Genomic DNA, 18,347 nt, shown 5'->3' with positions numbered 1-18,347 from the left:
ACTACTGTAAGTATCCCGTTTGGGCAGTTCAAAAATGTTCTTCTGAATTGAAACCTTCTTGTTTTTTTTCATATCAATATTGACGGAGTTTTTTTTTTAATTTCTCAAGACAACATGACGTACGGTTTAAATTAATCTGTGTAAATTTAACCTTTTAATGAACCAAAATAAAATAATTATCTTTTTCTTAATTACTTAATTCATTAGTCTCTTCTTCTCTTCTTACTAAAAATACCAGTGGCGTGATGAATAGTGCGTCTTTGGGTTCAATCGCTTTTTCTAGTACTGCATCTTTCGAGGAATAAGAAATCCTTCAAGAGTTATTCTTTTTATAAAAACTTCTCTCTAATATTAGCTGTTCTGATAAATAATGAAATGTGTAGTTTCCCTTCGTCACTGACATGCGACCATACATAAGAAAGGTTCAGATTTTCAGAGTTATCAGTAACTAGACCCTGAATTTCTACGATCAGTTGCGCACCTTAATTTTGATTTTCTTAAGCTCTTCTCACTTACTATTTTCTAAAGCTCCTATATGATATTCGTTTCACGTGTTTTTATTTATATGAAGTATACAATTGAGATTAATGTCCATTAAATTATTATCTAAATGACGACGCTTGGACATTATTGGGGCTACTTTTCGTTAGATGTATCTTAATAGATAGCAGTTTGAAGTTAAACGAGTAACGAGTAAATATGTATAAATCATAAAAATGTTTTCTTTTCATTCAAAGACTTAAATGAACTTAAGACATTTTATTTAAACCAAATATGAATTTTTCTGACGTATTGTCTAAAGACTAACTTCATACGGAAGTTAGCAATTCTGCAGGTTAGTCTTGTCGTTGGTATATGGTACCGAAGAAAACTTTCATTAAACCAGTTTCGTTCAAATCAATAACATAAGGGAAGTTGACTTGAATAAGATATTTGCTCGGTTCTTATATCTTGAGCTCTGAACTAACTCGGATGTAAAAATTATCTGCTCCAGTATATCTGAGCTAAGAACAAAAGATTTTTGTGCTAACAGTTCCGTGCTAAAACCTAAAAAGAGGCCATTGATGTGATTTTAATTTTTTTTATTTTTAGCGGGATACACAATTATTTTGGTTTTTACTATTTGTCTATTTATTTTAACTTTGTTTGAACTGCTGCTAGTTTACTGGATTCACAACGAATAAAAAACTCTACCCTACTCTTGTAGAATTAACGTGTATTCAACTTTCGTTACACTCAGATTAATTGCATCTTGAATTAAGTGCTTACTTTTGAGTTAAATTTACGTAGTAATAAAAAAAGCTAGTTTTAAAACTTTAATGATTCTAAAATAATGATTAAGTTTTAGTTATGTAAATAATTTCCCTAAATTTAAAAAAATACGGATCACATAACCAAACAAAAACAAGGATGAAAAGTTTAAATAAACCTAAATAAACCATTATTGGGCCAAAAATTACAATTTTTAACATTTTTTATATATAAATGTTTTTCTACCGAAGAAGTTGAGTCTAACTTTCTTTTTTTTTTCTTTGAAATGTATAATTTAGTTTAAAAATTATAATGTTACCGTTGTTTTTAATAAATAACTGACAAAAAACATTTGTAATAATATATAGAAACGTCACATTCACATAATATTACAAAATAATAACAAAATCAAACTCACTGACATGCCTGCCACTACCTTATAAAGCGTAAAGCTCACATGTAAGAAAACCGAAATAAAAACTAATTTGACAGTTCTTATATCTATTTCACAAAAAAAAACTAAAAAGAAATATACCAAACGAAGTAATCAAGTTAAGAAGAAATTCTACTATTTTAATAAATTTAAAAAACATACAATTAAAAAACATGCAACCCGATAAATACACTGATTTGGTAAAACAACTTGAGGATGAAGAATTAGAGGTAGGAATAAATAAACCAACCAAAACCAATTAAACTGCTGCATCACTTTTCTTTTTGTTTCTAGTCCTGTATCAGTGCTGAACAATATATCCAACTCCTTGCTGCATATTTATACCAGGATGATCTGTAAGTCAATGCTTGATTATTATTTCCTTAGAGAACATTATAAACTTGTTATTTATCAGGTCAAATGCAAAATACCTATGGAAACGAATACCACAAAGTACTAAAACCGGCAACAAAGAACTTGAAAAATTATACACCTTGTGCTTGGCTCTGAAGAACAATAACACCGCTGAATTCTTCAAAGCCATTTCCTACACTTGGTCTCCGGCTATTAAGGATCTCATGACAGATCTAGAAGGTAAGAACAACATCCATTCTAATTAACGAGAGTACCAAAAATAACAAATTATTGATCATTGAAACAGAAAAAATACGACAGGATGTCTTTACTTTGGTTGGGAAATCATATACTTATATCTATGAGAATAAGCTAATGGAGTTAACAGCTCTTGCCCAAGATCCATTGAGAAAAGCATGCGAATCAATGGATTGGAAATTAGAACAAGATGCTCAGCAACAGTCTTTGGTTGTGCCGAAACTCAAACCTAATGCAGAATTAATTAACACACCATCTGAAGACCTTTTGTATACCCTAACTGAATTTGTGTCTTTCCTGGAGAATTAATAATAAAAGAAGAGAAGTTTTGTTTTATTTTGTGAAGAAGAATTTTTATTTAAATAATTTGAAATTTGTTAATTGATGTTAATCATTACATTCCTCTTTCAAAAATGGATACGAAGGTGTTCTGCAGTAGTTAGTTGCTAGTTGGGTCTTGATTAGGGATTTTGGAAGATGGGACATGGGAGCAGTCAACAAAAAAATCGGATATCCACACTTATGTCAATAAATATACTTTTTAAGAAAACTGTACTGCTGAGAAAAAACCCAGAAGATGGCAGTAGCAATCAAATGTCAAAGAGTATTACAGGGAAGGAACATTTTACCAGTATTTAGGAATTTTAATCGTTTAAGGGTATGTGTACATATATTTAACATAGTGCTGATTTTTAAGGTTGATTTTCACTTTCGAGCTTGACTGTAGTAGTTACAAATTTTTCTTCTCAATTGTTTTCAATGGCAGAATTTTTTGGAGTCTTTCATCTGGCATATTAAAAACTTTTTTGGTATAATCAACATGGCATTTAATAGTTTTGATGAAGAGCGGTGATAATCCTGTTTTAATTGAGATCATATAGTTTGGGGTGTTTTTCGGTAAACGAAAGCATCTTTTAGTGAAGAATCTTTGGAGTTTTTAAACCGATTCAAACGTTTTCCCTCCCCATACCTGTTCTGCATACATCATAAAAGATTCCACCACTGCAACAAAGACCTAATATTTAACACTATGTGATATTGACTGGTTTGAGAAGCATTTCTTCCATGTTGCGGATATTGCGCTTTTAGATTGAATCAGCTTTTCTTTATGGTGTGTTTCTATAATAAGATTGTTGATTACGGTAAATCCTAGATATTTGTAGGCTTTGAACATTTCGATTGGTTCTCTGTCATAGTGCCATTTCTCATTCCTGGCTATTTTACCAGAACCATTCTGGAATATCATTACTTTATATTTGCTCGAATTGACTTTCAGTCAATACACTTTTATTCAGTAAATCATTTACTGTAGGGTTTTGGCATAGTAAGCAAACATTATGACGTCATCTGCAAGAAACAAGGCTTTGATGAGTGTCCTCGATATTTCAATTCCACGATTAAGTAAATCAATCAGTTCCTCTATGGACAAGGCAAAAAGATTTGGGCTTAAATTGCAACCGTGCTTGACTCCCATCTTCGATTCGAAACACTCCGACTTTTCGGCCCCATTCCATACCGCTGCCTTATTTTCGTCAAAAATGCTTTCTAGTACCTGCCTAAATTTGTCTGACAGCCCATAATTGTAAAGCTTGAAGAATAGTGATTGGCGTTCAACGGTATCAAAAGCTGACTTGAATTTGACAAAAAATACCTAGAGCTTCTTTTTTTGCTCAATAGAGGTTGACGCTATACTTTGCAGTAAAAAAATATTGTCGATAGTCGAGTAGCCACTTATAAAACCTGCCTTAAATTCTTCAAGCAATTTATTATTACGTTTTAAATCACATTTGATCATTCATCCGTTGATTCAAATTTTGGTTTCGATTTTTTTCCTTAGTGAGGTTTTAATTTAGCTTTTATTGTTGGTTCTGTTCACAAATTTATTAGATTTACAGCTTTCACATCAAAGATGTAAAACAAAGTTATCTGCTCTGCATTACAAATGATAAAATGTAGCGTGATGGTTAGACTGTCAAGCAAGGGGTTTTGTTTTCAATCCCTGCCTGTGCCACCTAACTTTTTTCAAGGGTACTGCCTCTTGCGAGGAATTGACAAATCCTCCAAGAGTAATTCTTGTCATGAAAAAGTGCTTTCTCAAATCGGATTCGGCTTAAAATTGTAGGTCCCTTCCATCCCTGAAAAAAGTACTCGCACACAGGAATGGTTGAGAGCTGTAAGTCACTAGGCCCTAGTTCTCAAATGGACTGTTGCGCCTCCCAATTTATTTTATTTACAATTAATAAGCAAAAATTACTTTTGCGGTTATTATTTAATAAATCCGTCACAAAGGAGTCAGCAACAAAAACACTCAGTTTACATTCGCTTTATTTCTATTCGTCTGAACGCACCCTAGAATAACCTACTCCGAACAAAAATTTCTTTGAACACTGCCCAACAAAAATCCCACTTTTTGAAATATTTTTTGTTCTTTCAAATTAATTTTCCACTGATACCAACCTAACAAATGAAAAGAATCGAAAAATACTTGAACTGCATCGGAAAGCGAGAAGAAGTTGTGTCATTTTTTTATTCATGCAAAATTGAAAAAGAATAAAATTAAATTTTGATTATTATCTAATTAATTCAATAAACTAAATCATCGAATCATAACTCTAAATAATCTTTAACCAATTTTTGTGCAGTTCAGTGAAAAAATTAACGTAAAAACTCGCAAGAAAAAAAGTTCACGGGCGGCGACTGAACAAAAAGAAAGAAAAAGAAAAAACGGGGCAGACAAGAACAAAAAACGAAAAAGGAAAAAATCGAAACCACACATTTCGTGAGAATTTTGCAAATATCTTAAAATGGCAGCAAGCGACAAGGCCTTGGATGATTCCCTTTATCCAATTGCTGTTCTAATTGACGAATTAAAGAATGAAGATGTCCAGGTGAGTCCAAGTCTAGTTTTGGTTTCATTTTCGTTGGCCAATATCCAGAAAAGTCTGTGAAATAGAAGAAAAATCATTTTCAACAGGACGTGTTCCAATGCCAAGATCCCAAGAGCCGAGTCGAGTAAGGTGCAAGGGAATTTTCTTACTTCGTAGTCGAATAAATGAGTAATGGCTGCCGCTGCCGCTTGGTTGAAAAATGAAAATTTTCTTTTCTATTTTTTTTTGTTGTTGAATTAATTAATTTGCGAAATTTGTTGAGAGAATTGAGATGAGATAAAGTGTTGCAAGTCGCAACTAGCAAGTGCTTGTCATGATGGGCACATGGTGTCTGTCTTGTGTGTTTATTTAATTATTTTTAATTTGTATTTATTTTTGTTGTAAGTTTTTATGTTGACGAATTTAATTTCTATTTTCTCGTGTCAATTTGTGTTTCGTCTTTTCTGTGCTTCGGCGTTTATGAATCAATCAGGAAATCGAAATAGCGCATTGAACTTTTAAAAGATTCAAACAATAATGATGTTTGGCTATAGGTAGCTTTGTCATGTAAATAAAATAAAAATTTGTTTAGTTAGTATTTTAGAAAATTATTTCAAGATCATTTATGGGAGCTATCATGATTTTAACAGGATATTATTAACTTGACAGGTTGATTATGCGTTTTAGTAATCGATTGATCCTTGGAATTCTAATTATAATTTGAATTGTCACCATATAAAAAAAATAGATGCATAGAAACCTACATTAATCCCATAGCAACAATGCATGCAAGATGTGGATAATTTCCTTTAAAGATAACAAGAAGTTTTATAGAACATTTTCTAACTTTACTTCCTCAATCCTTGTATTTGATAAGATGTCAACAGTTTTGAAATAAAAGGAAAGATAAAATAAATGTTCGCATTTCATTGTTTGAATATGCCTCTTTGCTTATATTGCCGCCTCATGTGTGTCAGTTTCCATATGTTCTACGGCGTTATTGAACTGTTTACAAGAAATATGTATTTAATGTCTTCGGTGCGTAGGTGTTCGTTGGGTTAGACCCATTAAAGGCTATATGGTAAAAATACAAAAAAAAAGAAAACGAAACACACGAACGCCCACATTAATGGTCATGGGGATGAATGGAGGAAGTGAAGCATATAAATTATCGTGCAATTGCACTTATGGGGTATACCTACTATACCTAGATTCTAGAATATGTATTCTTAGAGTCACATTTTTCGTTTAGACTTTAATAAACCTAGAGATTTGGAAAACTAAATTGCGCTCATAACTACATATTTTTTTTAAAAAGTATACCTAAATAAATGTGAATAAATCTCTATTCTTAACAAGGTCTAACTCTGCACTGCGGAATAAATAATAAAAATAGGTATGTTCAAAAAACTGAGCTCCCAATAAATTTCCCATCTCTGGTATGGAAACAGAGAATGAAATCTGAACTTAAGTTTTTTCATGAATATACTGACTGTAGTAAACCAAACATCGAATTTGGGGGTGCGGCATCTTTCATACAACAATGGCAATCGTGATGCTATCAATAAAGAATCAGAAACAAGATTAAGAACTCCTTCAGATTCAACAAAGCGCACTTTTGGCTACAAAACACGAATGAAACGCACCAGGTAGGTACGAGCAGGTAGAGCATGAAATGCATAACATCAGTATTCAGGGAGTGAGTGAAACCAAATGGAGAGGAAGAGCTGAATATATTGCAGAATCGGGCCAAACGAGAATGTTGTACTCTGGTGAAGAGGAGGCAGGCAGTGGTCCAAGACTTAACGCTGTGGGCATCATGTTGACTAAGAAAGCTACCAAAAGTCTTATATCCTGGAAACCGATTTCGGCGAGGTTTAGCTCAAAAATCAGAGAAGTCACCATTATTCAATGCTACGCCCCAACGAATGAGGCTTCAGCGGACGAAAATCTTTTTTTATAATCATCTGAATTCCGTGTACAACGGTGTTCCAGGGGGCGATATCATTATCATCATGGGGGACAAAATTTGTTCCGATAAGGTAGGCTTCGAACGAGTTATATGTAAGCATGGCTTAGGTCAACGTAACGAAAATGGTGTTATGTTTGTCGACTTCTGCATTGGGGGTTCACTTGTGATTGGGGGTTCTTTATTTCCGCACAGTACCTGCCACAAAATCACCTGGGAATCTCCTGATGATCGAAACAAATATCTAGTCGATCACTTTATTATACAGCAGAAATGCAGGAAGTCACTGTGCGATGTTCGTAACGAAAGAAAAGCTGATGCAGGTAGTGACCATCACTTGCTGCTGGGTTTGCTTCGCTTACGAACAACTGGTGTACAGCGTCGCTCAGAGGGGGCAAGGACACCAAGATTTAACACAAGCGTTCTAAATGACCCTAATGAGTAATTTCGTTACCATACTAGGTGACAAAGCATCAAACATACAAAATGCTGGTTTATCGGTAGATGCCAGATTAAGAGGGCTTACATGGAAGCTGGAACTGAAACTATACCCAGACAGACAAGATCTAAAGATTCCTGGATATCCCAAGACACCTGGGATAAAATCACATATAGAAGAACACTTAAAATTAGAATCAATTAAGAAAGTGATGAAACGAGTATAGAGCATCTCATAAGACAGTGCAGTTGTGTCTGAGACGTGACAAGATACAAGGGTGGAAAAACTTGCGGAAAATGCGGAACGTGCTGCAGGAAGAAGAGACGCAAGGGAGTTGTATAAAATTAGTAAGGACATTGTCGGACAGCGCAGTAGCACTAAAAATAACCTTCCCCTGTTAGATTTGAACGACAACCATTAAGTGACGATAGAAGATCGGCTACAAAGATGGAAGGAGCACTTTTTTGCGTTGCTAAATGATGACCACAATGCAAAATTGAATCCACAATTGAACCACATGCGCAAATCTTCTAGGGGTATTGACACCAGTCCCCCAACAAGTGCAGAAGTAAGTAATGCGATACATCTTCTAAAAAAACAAAGCAGCTGGAGTTTTGCTTAAACTTCTGCAGGCTGTCTGGGAGAGTGAAACTTACTCAAGGGTCTGGAAGGATGGAATAATTGTAAAATTACCAACGAAAAAAAACCTCAAAAACTGTAATAACTGGCGCGGTATCAAAGTTCTGTCGGTTTTTCCGAAGTTAATGGCAACTATTACTCTCGAGAGGATTAAGTCCAGGATCGAGTCTACCCTCAATAGCCACCAAACTGGGTTTCGCAGTGGCCGATCGTACGTCGCCCACATCAACACCTTGCGAATCATACTTGAACAATCATCTGAGTACCAATCACCGCTGTACCTAATGTTTGTAGATTTTGAAATGGCGTTTGATCGGGTCAATCGTGAATGCATCTGGAGATCGCTTATTGCGCGAGGAATCCCTGATAAAATTGTCGCAGTTATTAAAGAATCGTACAACAACGCAAGGTGTTTTGTGTTGCACAATGGACAGCTTTCCGACTCCTTTGATGCCCGTAGTGCATTGGGAGTCCTTTCTCCTGTGTGGAACTCTAGCAAAATTTCGCTACGCACTAAGTTGAAACTCTTCGAGTCCAACGTCAAATCAATGCTGTTATATGCTTCTGAAACATGGAAATGATCTGTCAACATCTCGAGTAGACTACAAGCTTTCGTTAACCGTTGTCTGCCCTTTATTCTGAAGATCCGTTGGCTGCAAACTATTTCTAACGTTGAGCTGTAGAATAGGACCGGACAGAAAAAAATGGACGTAGACTGAGGTCAGTTGCGGTGAATCGGGATAGGTGGAAGGATCTTGTTGCTGCCCTTTGTTCCAGGAGTTAAATCGCTGCTGTACTTGCAGCCGAACAACATATATACTGAGAGCCATGGTACGATTTATTTTTAATCCCTCTCCAATCGACATCTTCAAAAAGACCTCCGTTCTTAAGTAATGTGCCTTTTCGTATTCAGAAAATGAACAAACCTACCATCTGAATGTTTGCTTTGACAGTTGTTGACAAGGATTAAATCAAATCGACGCATAAAATAAATTAATATTAGTTTTGCAAAAAAGTGTGAAATCTTAAAATATAACTTCTAAACTGAAAATAATACATAATATCAATAAAAATACAAAGTATAGCCATACATATCCAATGGCTTGAGGAAGAAGAAGAAAACGCAACACTGCGTCGAACTGTTCAGAGGCAAGAGATCACTCCAATCCATTGGAGTTACCTGAACCATTGTAAGAATGGAATTACATTTTCAGCTTTATTTAATCTCTAATTACAAATCATCTACAGATTTAAACAGGTCTATAGAGTAAACAAGGCAGATTTTACATACTTGCTAGAGGTCTTAATTAACGCATTGCCCGTAAAAGTACGATCCTTTGGAATACCACCCATCTATAAACTTGCCGCTTGTTTGCAGTTTTTTTCTGAGGGTGGATATCAAAAGAGTGTAGGTAATGATTACCAAGTTGGATAAGCACAATCCTCCATGAGTGGCGTAGTTTACAAAGTTCTCGATATATTTGAAGAAATACTTTGCCCACACTGGAGAAGGAACAGGTGGTGGAGCCGAAACAATGGTGATCTCCTCGATGTCTTTTATCTGTTCCTCTTCATATACATTTTCATCGGATGTTTAAATGCCTCCGATTGGTACGTTTCTGTGATCTCATTTGGTTTCTTCTTTGGCTGGTAGACGAAGTCCTTGACTACCTCAAAGTTACGTCTGTCAATGGTGACGTTTGGCCAACACGTCGGTATTGTATGTCCTTTCTTGACGACAGCATGTACTTCGTTTTGCCCTCATTAACCGTTAAACCCATTTTTGCCGTCTATGCCTCAATACTCACAAAAGCCCCATTGACATTACGCTGAATTCTTTCGATTATTTTAATGACATCCTCATATGCTAGTAATTAGACAGACTTTTGAAAGATAGTGCCTCTAGTGTTGACGTGTGAGCTCCGCACTATTCTTTCAAGCATTATGATAAAAAAATCACATGACAGCGCATCACCTTGCCTAAAACCTTTTTTGACATCGAAAGGTTCTGTTAAGTTGTTTCCAACCTTTGTGGAGCAGTGTAAATTCTCCATGGTCATCCTGCACAAACGGAAAACAGAAAACAGATACCATAGAAAAATAAATGTTCCTAGCTAATCGAATCTTCCGATTTCTACGACTTAAGGAAATTATAATTATGTTCTGTTCGTATTTTTCCCCGTGTTTGTTGATACATTTGCCACTCTTTGGGGAATAAGATGTTTCTATAACGTGTTAATTCTGATCTTTATGAATTATTTAGAATTTTTCTGTCTATCGAAACTTGTTCTAAATTTGATTATATATTTATTTTCAGCTCCGGCTCAACTCCATCAAAAAACTATCAACCATTGCCCTTGCTCTTGGAGAAGAACGCACTCGTTCTGAATTGATTCCTTTCTTGACTGAAACCATTTACGATGAAGATGAAGTTTTGTTGGCTTTGGCCGATCAGTTGGGAAACTTTACAAGTAAGCAAAATTAAATTAAATTTTTAGTTCATAATCAACACTCTTCTCTTTTTCTAGATTTGGTTGGTGGTCCAGAATTTGCCATGTACTTGATTCCACCACTAGAGAGCTTGGCAACCGTCGAAGAAACTGTTGTCCGTGATAAGGCTGTCGAATCGTTACGCACTGTTGCTGCCGAACATAGTGCGGGCGATTTGGAAATTCATGTTGTTCCAACTTTGCAACGTTTAGTTTCTGGTGATTGGTTTACTTCACGTACGTCGGCTTGTGGTCTTTTCTCCGTTTGTTATCCAAGAGTTTCGGCTCCAGTGAAGGCTGAGCTTCGTTTGAACTTCCGTAAATTGTGCCAGGACGAGACACCAATGGTGCGACGTGCTGCCGCCAATAAATTGGGAGAATTCGCCAAAGTTGTTGAAATTGAATACTTGAAATCGGATCTCATTCCAAATTTTGTTCAATTAGCTCAAGATGATCAGGTATGATTATAAAGGTCCCTATAATTTGAAATAAATTGTAAATGAAATGCATTTTTGAAAATAGGATTCAGTTCGTCTTCTTGCTGTTGAAGCTTGTGTAAGTATTGCACAGCTGCTGCCCCAGGAGGATGTTGAGCATGTAAGTTATAAATGTTTAATGTTTTTTAAGAGATGGTGAATTATGAGACTTTTAATAATTTTAGTTGGTCTTACCAACATTGCGTCAATGTGCAAGTGACTCATCGTGGCGTGTCCGTTACATGGTTGCAGAGAAGTTTGTTGACTTGCAAAAGGCTGTTGGCCCTGAGATCACTCGTGTCGACTTAGTTCCGGCTTTCCAAGTAAGCTTAAAACTCATTTCCCTTAACTCTCAACTTTATTGTATATAATATTCTTATGTAGTGCCTCTTGAAAGACGCCGAAGCTGAAGTTCGTGCTGCAGTTGCAACAAAAGTCAAGGAATTCTGCTCGAATTTGGATAAGACAAACCAAGTCCAAATCATCATGTCATCGATCTTACCCTATGTCAAAGAATTGGTATCCGATCCAAATCCCCATGTTAAATCAGCTCTGGCCTCTGTCATCATGGGATTGAGCCCAATGTTGGGGGCTTACAACACAGTCGAGCATTTGCTGCCATTATTCCTTGTCCAATTGAAGGACGAATGTCCAGAAGTGCGTTTAAATATTATTTCAAATTTGGATTGTGTCAATGATGTTATTGGAATCCAACAATTGTCTCAGGTAATTTTTAAACAATTAAGAATCAAAAAATAAGGGGGAAATGCAAAATTATGTGTTTTTTTAGTCACTTTTGCCAGCAATTGTAGAATTAGCCGAAGACTCAAAATGGCGTGTTCGTTTGGCAATTATCGAATACATGCCAGCTCTAGCTGGACAATTGGGACAAGAGTTCTTCGATCAGAAATTGCGTGGTCTTTGCATGGGTTGGTTGAATGATCATGTCTATGCTATCCGCGAAGCAGCCACCTTGAACATGAAGAAGCTCGTCGAACAATTTGGAGCTCAATGGGCTGAACAGGCGATTATTCCAATGATCTTGGTTATGTCAAGAAATAAGAATTATTTACACAGTAAGTTATACTTTCTGCTCCTACCCTTGTTACAAAGTTCTTTAAATGTTTTTTCTTAGGAATGACTTGTCTCTTCTGTCTCAACGTCCTGGCTGAAGTTTGTGGCACTGAAATCACAACCAAACTCCTACTACCCACAGTCCTCATCTTGGCCACAGATCCAGTAGCCAATGTACGATTCAATGTTGCAAAAACACTGCAGAAGATTTCACCATTCTTGGAGACGAGCGTCATTGAGACACAAGTTAAGCCTGCTCTGGACAAATTGAATGCCGACAGTGATGTGGATGTAAAGCATTTTGCTTCAGAAGCTATTGCTGGTATTGCTGCAGGTATTTAATGATTTTCTTTTTATATAAATTCTGTGCTCTTTCTCCCTCCTTTTATTTTGTATCCTTTATACTTTTTTTTCTTCTTTTTTAATTTATCTTAATTCTCTTAACTCCTCGACCAACAACAAAACCAAAACAAAAATGAGTAGATTTGGAACTTGATGTATTTAGAACAGACTATGTTGTAAATCCTCCAATACTTCAACTTGAAGAAATGCCAATGGAAGAAGATCTATATATTCCGAAAGATGAAATCGGAATAGAAATATATGATGTTTCATGTTAGTTTAGATTTTCTTTTACTTCGTTTTGTTCTCTGTTTGTTTGGTTAAACGTGTTTTGTTGGTTGTCTTTCTGTTTGTTCTTCTTGTACGAGGGGGCATGCTGCTGCTGATTCTCGGTGTGTTCGTCAGTTGTTGTTTTTCTATATCTATTGTGTCAGATTTCAGGGAACCCTTAAGTTTGAAGAGGAAAGGGGAGGGGGGAAAATGCACCGATATATGAAATATGTAACATAACAAAATATCTGTAAATTTTTACATTAAATTAAAATCAAGTCTTTGATGGAAGAATAAAAAATGCTGAAAGAATGAGAATGATAAGAAAAAGAAGATATCACAAGTGTCAAGCTGAACTTTTTAAACAAATTTACTCAAGACATCAAGAATGACAAGCGAAATGAATGAGAACCAATCTCAAAGAACAAATAAAAACAAGAAAAAGAAGAAATTTTTTAAATGTTATACAATTTTTGGGGATAAATTAAAAGTCTAAAGAAAAATTTAAAATTGTAAAATTTCTTGTTGTATTTTGTTGTGTCATTCGTCGTTTTTTTTTTTTTTGTAATTACTTTAACGTTAATTGTTAACTTGATGGCTAAATAGAGAAATATGTAAATGTCCTTTTGGTTAAGAATGCGTGTACCTTGTCTCTTTTTATGCCAAAAGCATGAGTACAAAAATTAAACTCAAATTAAGTTTTTGAGTATAAATATTTTGATGTTTTATGTGGTTTGCGTTTTGCGAATTGTTTTGAAAATGAAGCAAAATAACTGTTTATACATTCATATTCATATAAATAAGGCCATTCAACCCTTTTTCAGAGTCAGAGTTTTATATTACAGTTTATAGAACTCTACTTCATTTCTTCCTATGACAATACTACAAAATACATTTTCTAATAGACTTTGGCTTCAGAGTGATGATATGTCAGGTCCCTAGTGTGCTGGATAGACTATATGCAGGAATCTAGGATTTATTTAACACAAAAGTCTTTTACTCCTCAAACTTTAGGTGTTTGTAACTTAGCGTCAAACTGGAGCCACCAAAACTAAGGTTGAGAAATCTTAGAGGTACTTTTGTGCTAGTTATTTGGTGGAACTTCAGATTTATTTCTGATGCAGTGGGCCTCTAGACTTGTGGTGTTTCTAGATTAAAGTCAAGTTGGAAATATCAAAATAAAATAAGAGATTTTAAAGACCCATTTTGGGATCAGAATTATGTGAAAATAAAATGTTTTCGTTCAACGACTTCATCATAAATATAAAGCCAAGTCTAAATCTGATATTCATAAAATAAACGCTCTTCCTTAATTTTATTAATGATCTTTTGTCTGAAACTTCTAACCCACTAAATTGTTTCGCTGACGACAGCATCCTCAGCTTTTCATATTCGTTTTTAGATTCTCATCCATGCAACGGCAGCGTTTGATAAACTCATTAAATTTTGATCTTGACAGCATTGTTCAATGGGGAATCAAAAATCGTGTAGAATTTAATGCTTCGAAAACTCAATGCTGTCTACTGTCGCAAAAGCGTAACCCTCCCCCAATGCCACTTTCCATGAGTGGTACTTGCATCGAGGAGACTTAACAACTATCAGTCCTAGGTATGTGAATCACAAACCACTTGTTGTGGAGTGATCACATATTTGACATCGCCAAAAATGCTGCTTACCCCTTCTTATCTGGCTATAATTTACAAAGCTTTTATTCGTCCAAAACTTGAGAATAACTCTTATATTTCGGCTGGTGCTCCAATAACGTACTTGAGTCTTCTGGATATAATTGAAAAAAGAGCTATTAAAATGATTGGAGATCGTTCTCTTACTGAGACGTTTGCTTCTCTCGAACACCGCCGCAAGGTCTCATGCCTGTCATTGTTTTATCGTTATCGTACTGCTAGGAATGCCCATCAGTTTACCCTTGAGTCCAATTTCGGACGTACTGTTAAGTACAGAGATTCTTTCTTTAGTCGCACTACAAGAATGTGGAATGCTTTACCAGGCTCAATATTTCCCACTCATTACAATGTGCAGACATTCAAAACCAATGTGTATCGGTTTCTCGCACTGTGTTCAATCATTATAAGGGTATTCATAACCCCTTGAGTGCGCGCACAATATACAAAAAAAAAACTGCCAAGTTTATTTTACTTAGAGTCGAGGCCAAAAATCATTTTAAACCTTATTTACTTGTTTTCATTAGCGGTGCGGTGTATTTATCTTGACGTTAAACTAGGAGCACCGTACGTTTGAGAAGGAAGGGATTTTTGTGCTCAGTTGGGGTCAGAGCACTTTTTTTCAGGCGTTTCTAACTTTACGGATATTGAACGCCACTTATTTCTCTCCATGTGTATTTTTTTCTATACATGGATTTTTGGATAGTGTGTCCTTCTGCAAACTTTTTTAATACTCGCGTCTTTTTGTTTACATTTTTTCATAAAAATTGCTGAGGAGTCAAACTACTTTAAGCCATTAATGTGCTGATGTTAAATTTTCAAGAAGAAGAAATGATAAAAATACTAACACAAATAATAATAATTACGTAGTTCGACTTCTTTTTCAATGTGAAGTTTTTAACTGAGACCCAAATTATTTACTCTCCATTATCCATTATCTCCCCATACCATTTTTTTATGGCAAAAGTTAATCGGAAGTGAATAAATTAGGCTATAACAGATTTAACGAAGAACTTCTTTGTGCATATTCGTTACTTTTTATTTTCACTATTCAAATATTTTTTTTTTGAATTATCCGTTCCTAAAAACTAAAACAAAAATCAGCTTCGAATAAAATTGACTTCGGGACGAAATACAAAGTATGGCTCCAGTCATACAATTTCATGTATAAAATTCTATTCGCTTTCCAGCTAAATTTGTACCATGGTGTAATGATGAAATTGCTGAATTAAGAAGAATTAAACAACATGCTTGGAAATTATTTAAAAAACATCCAATGGATTGTTATTTGATTGCTTATCGTAAAGCAAATTCAAAATTTAGAAGAACTGTTAAATCTGCTAAAATTGCTTGTATAGAAAAATTTACAGAAAATTTTAAACCAGAATTTCAGCTTCAAAAAGCTGGGCATGGGCGTTGGATTTTTTTTATAAGGGAAACACAACTAAAAACTGTAGTTAGATTAATTATTATATGTCATAGGTACAGGAAATTGTTTGTTTTTTTTTCGACTTGCAAAGTTCTGCATTTTAACCCTCGAAATATAAAGCATGACATTCAAAAAATACATGTTGACTTTTTGTATGAGATCAATTTTTAAATTTTTTTCATCACCATACAAAAAAGAGGAGCAACAAATGTAGAGCTTCCCAACTTTGTCGATGGAAGAAAAGTTTTAACCTCGTCTTTTTTTATGTAATTCTTCCTGCAGTTTATAACTTCTTTATATTTTCTCTAGAACCGAGGATATGTTTGGTGGTTCGTCTTTTTACATATTTCTTTCATCTATTTACATATTTCTGCAAGGAAGAAAATATTGCACTCTTTAATTGTTCTATTTTTACTCATATTGACATAAAAATGTAACGAAAAATGTTATTTTTATCATTAACAAAGTTTCTATTTATTAAACTAGTATCAATATGGACTTTTTAAAACTACCATAATTACTAAAGTCATCTCATCGTAAAAACTCAATTATCGTTCTTTGTAAGTTGATTTCTGAAAACAAAACTATTTTATATTTCTAGAAAATATGCACAATCCAATCCTCGTAAATGTAAACTGCAATTTTTGAATAATTAGTTTTTTGATACTCCTTTAAATAAATATAATTTTATGGGCCTTTATGATTATTTTGTACAGCTAAACATATTTTTATTAGAACTACTAAATGCTCTTTTTCCTATTCTAGAAAAATTGTTTTAATCTTTAAGCAAAAAGTACCGAATCTCAGTGCCAAAAATGTCGGAAGTTAGCATTATTAGTATACTTAATAAGCTTACCGGAGTTCAAAATTTTGTTTGTATCCTAATCTAAAAAATCATAATTTTTGCAAGTAAATTAGTTTTCAACATTGCTGATATCGATATTCCTATAGTATGCATATCCTTTCGCTTATCCATAAACTTTAAAACTCGAGCGTAATTTTATGTCTTGAGGCAAACTTTCGGAACATCATTTGCTGCGTGGTTCATGAAACATGAAACAAACAACCTTTTGAAAAGTGGAGTTTACGATTTGGGTTGAGTTATTTTGGGTTTTCCGACATTTCCACATTCGGCTAATTTTACAGACAATTCGCAAGTCATAAGTAATCTTTTTCTTTTGGTGCCCTAATCTGGGACTTCAGTTGAATTTAAAACAAGTACCTGATAATTAAGTATTCCAAATTTGAACATAGATGATAAATTTACAATTCAGCGAGTAAACTTTTTTCTTCTTACCAAAAGATTGTATTTTCTTGAAGTGTCATTATTATGCGACCAATTATATTCTTCGATATGGTACACTCTCAATCTTTTTCAAACGACTTTCTATAACTTAAAGTCACCAACATTTTATATTCAACCTAATCATCGATTTGCTTGGTTTGAATTATGATGTATCCTTTTGTTTCTGCTCGAACCTTAACCTTCTATTTTTCAATCCATGTATTTTCCTTGTAAATGTATTAATATTTTTATTTTAAAATAAAAAAAAAATGTTTAAACTAATTTTTTTTCCTTTCTTTCTCTTTTACTTTCAGCGTAATTACATAACTAATTAATTTCCTTTTAATTATTATTATTTTTTTATTTTTAATCTTCGCAAGCGAAATAAATAAATTTTGAAATAAAAATAAAAAAAAACAAAAGAAAACTTAAAAAAAGAGAATAAATCAATTAACAGTGTTGTTTTTAACACGCTGTTGCCACAGCTAAGATTATTAATATTTTTATTAAACAAAAGAAAAAAAAAACAAAAACATCAAAAAGGAGAAAATAAAGTTAAGACCTAAATTGTCAAAAATACAAAACAAAACAAAAAACATTAAAATGATGATAAATGCATATTATATAGAAACATCTGTTTATTACAAATATAATAAAAATCAATAAAGTAAAATAAAACAAAACACAAAAAAAACATTAATAAATTATATAAAATCCAAAAAACAGTGTTTTTTTTATTAAGCGTTTTAAATTGTTTTAAAAGCAAACAGTATGAATATAACATGATTTTTTATATGTAAGTCCTCTTTTTCCAGAAAGATGAACGCAAGTTTATTTTAATTTTTTAAATTAAAAATTTGGATTTTGAGATTCGAAAGTTCTCCGAATAACTCGAACATTTATTTATTTTTTAACACTAAAATAAAACTTTGACTTTTGAATGATTAGAATTGAAAGTCATTTTTGCACCATTAAAGTTTTTTTTTGACGAAACGTGTATGTTTTTATATTCGTTGTTGACAAAAAAAAACAAATTACTTTGATAAATTATATATTGACGTATTTAATAAGAGTCGTATTTCAATTGGAGCAG

At 33.9% G+C, this 18,347-nt stretch overlaps 2 protein-coding genes across 2 annotated transcripts; both read left to right on the top strand.

Annotated features, from left to right (window-relative positions):
- Positions 1-1,752: 1,752 nt before the first annotated feature.
- Positions 1,753-2,647, top strand: LOC129949870 (COP9 signalosome complex subunit 8). Its single transcript, XM_056061565.1, has 4 exons — positions 1,753-1,914; positions 1,979-2,040; positions 2,100-2,278; positions 2,346-2,647. The coding sequence occupies exons 1-4, from the start codon at positions 1,858-1,860 to the stop codon at positions 2,603-2,605; spliced, it is 558 nt and encodes a 185-aa protein (XP_055917540.1). The 5' UTR covers positions 1,753-1,857; the 3' UTR covers positions 2,606-2,647.
- A 2,111-nt stretch (positions 2,648-4,758) lies between these two features.
- On the top strand, positions 4,759-17,743 carry LOC129949858 (serine/threonine-protein phosphatase PP2A 65 kDa regulatory subunit). The gene is made up of 9 exons (XM_056061543.1): positions 4,759-5,184; positions 10,528-10,681; positions 10,739-11,157; positions 11,222-11,296; positions 11,361-11,498; positions 11,560-11,901; positions 11,966-12,251; positions 12,311-12,583; positions 17,569-17,743. The coding sequence occupies exons 1-9, from the start codon at positions 5,101-5,103 to the stop codon at positions 17,571-17,573; spliced, it is 1,776 nt and encodes a 591-aa protein (XP_055917518.1). The 5' UTR covers positions 4,759-5,100; the 3' UTR covers positions 17,574-17,743.
- Positions 17,744-18,347: the final 604 nt, after the last annotated feature.

Source organism: Eupeodes corollae, chromosome 3 (assembly GCF_945859685.1).
Source record: "Eupeodes corollae chromosome 3, idEupCoro1.1, whole genome shotgun sequence".
Classification (NCBI taxonomy): Eukaryota; Metazoa; Arthropoda; class Insecta; order Diptera; family Syrphidae; genus Eupeodes; species Eupeodes corollae.
The sequence above is the reverse complement of the archived record's forward strand: the minus strand, read 5'-3'. Positions and strand labels throughout refer to the sequence as shown.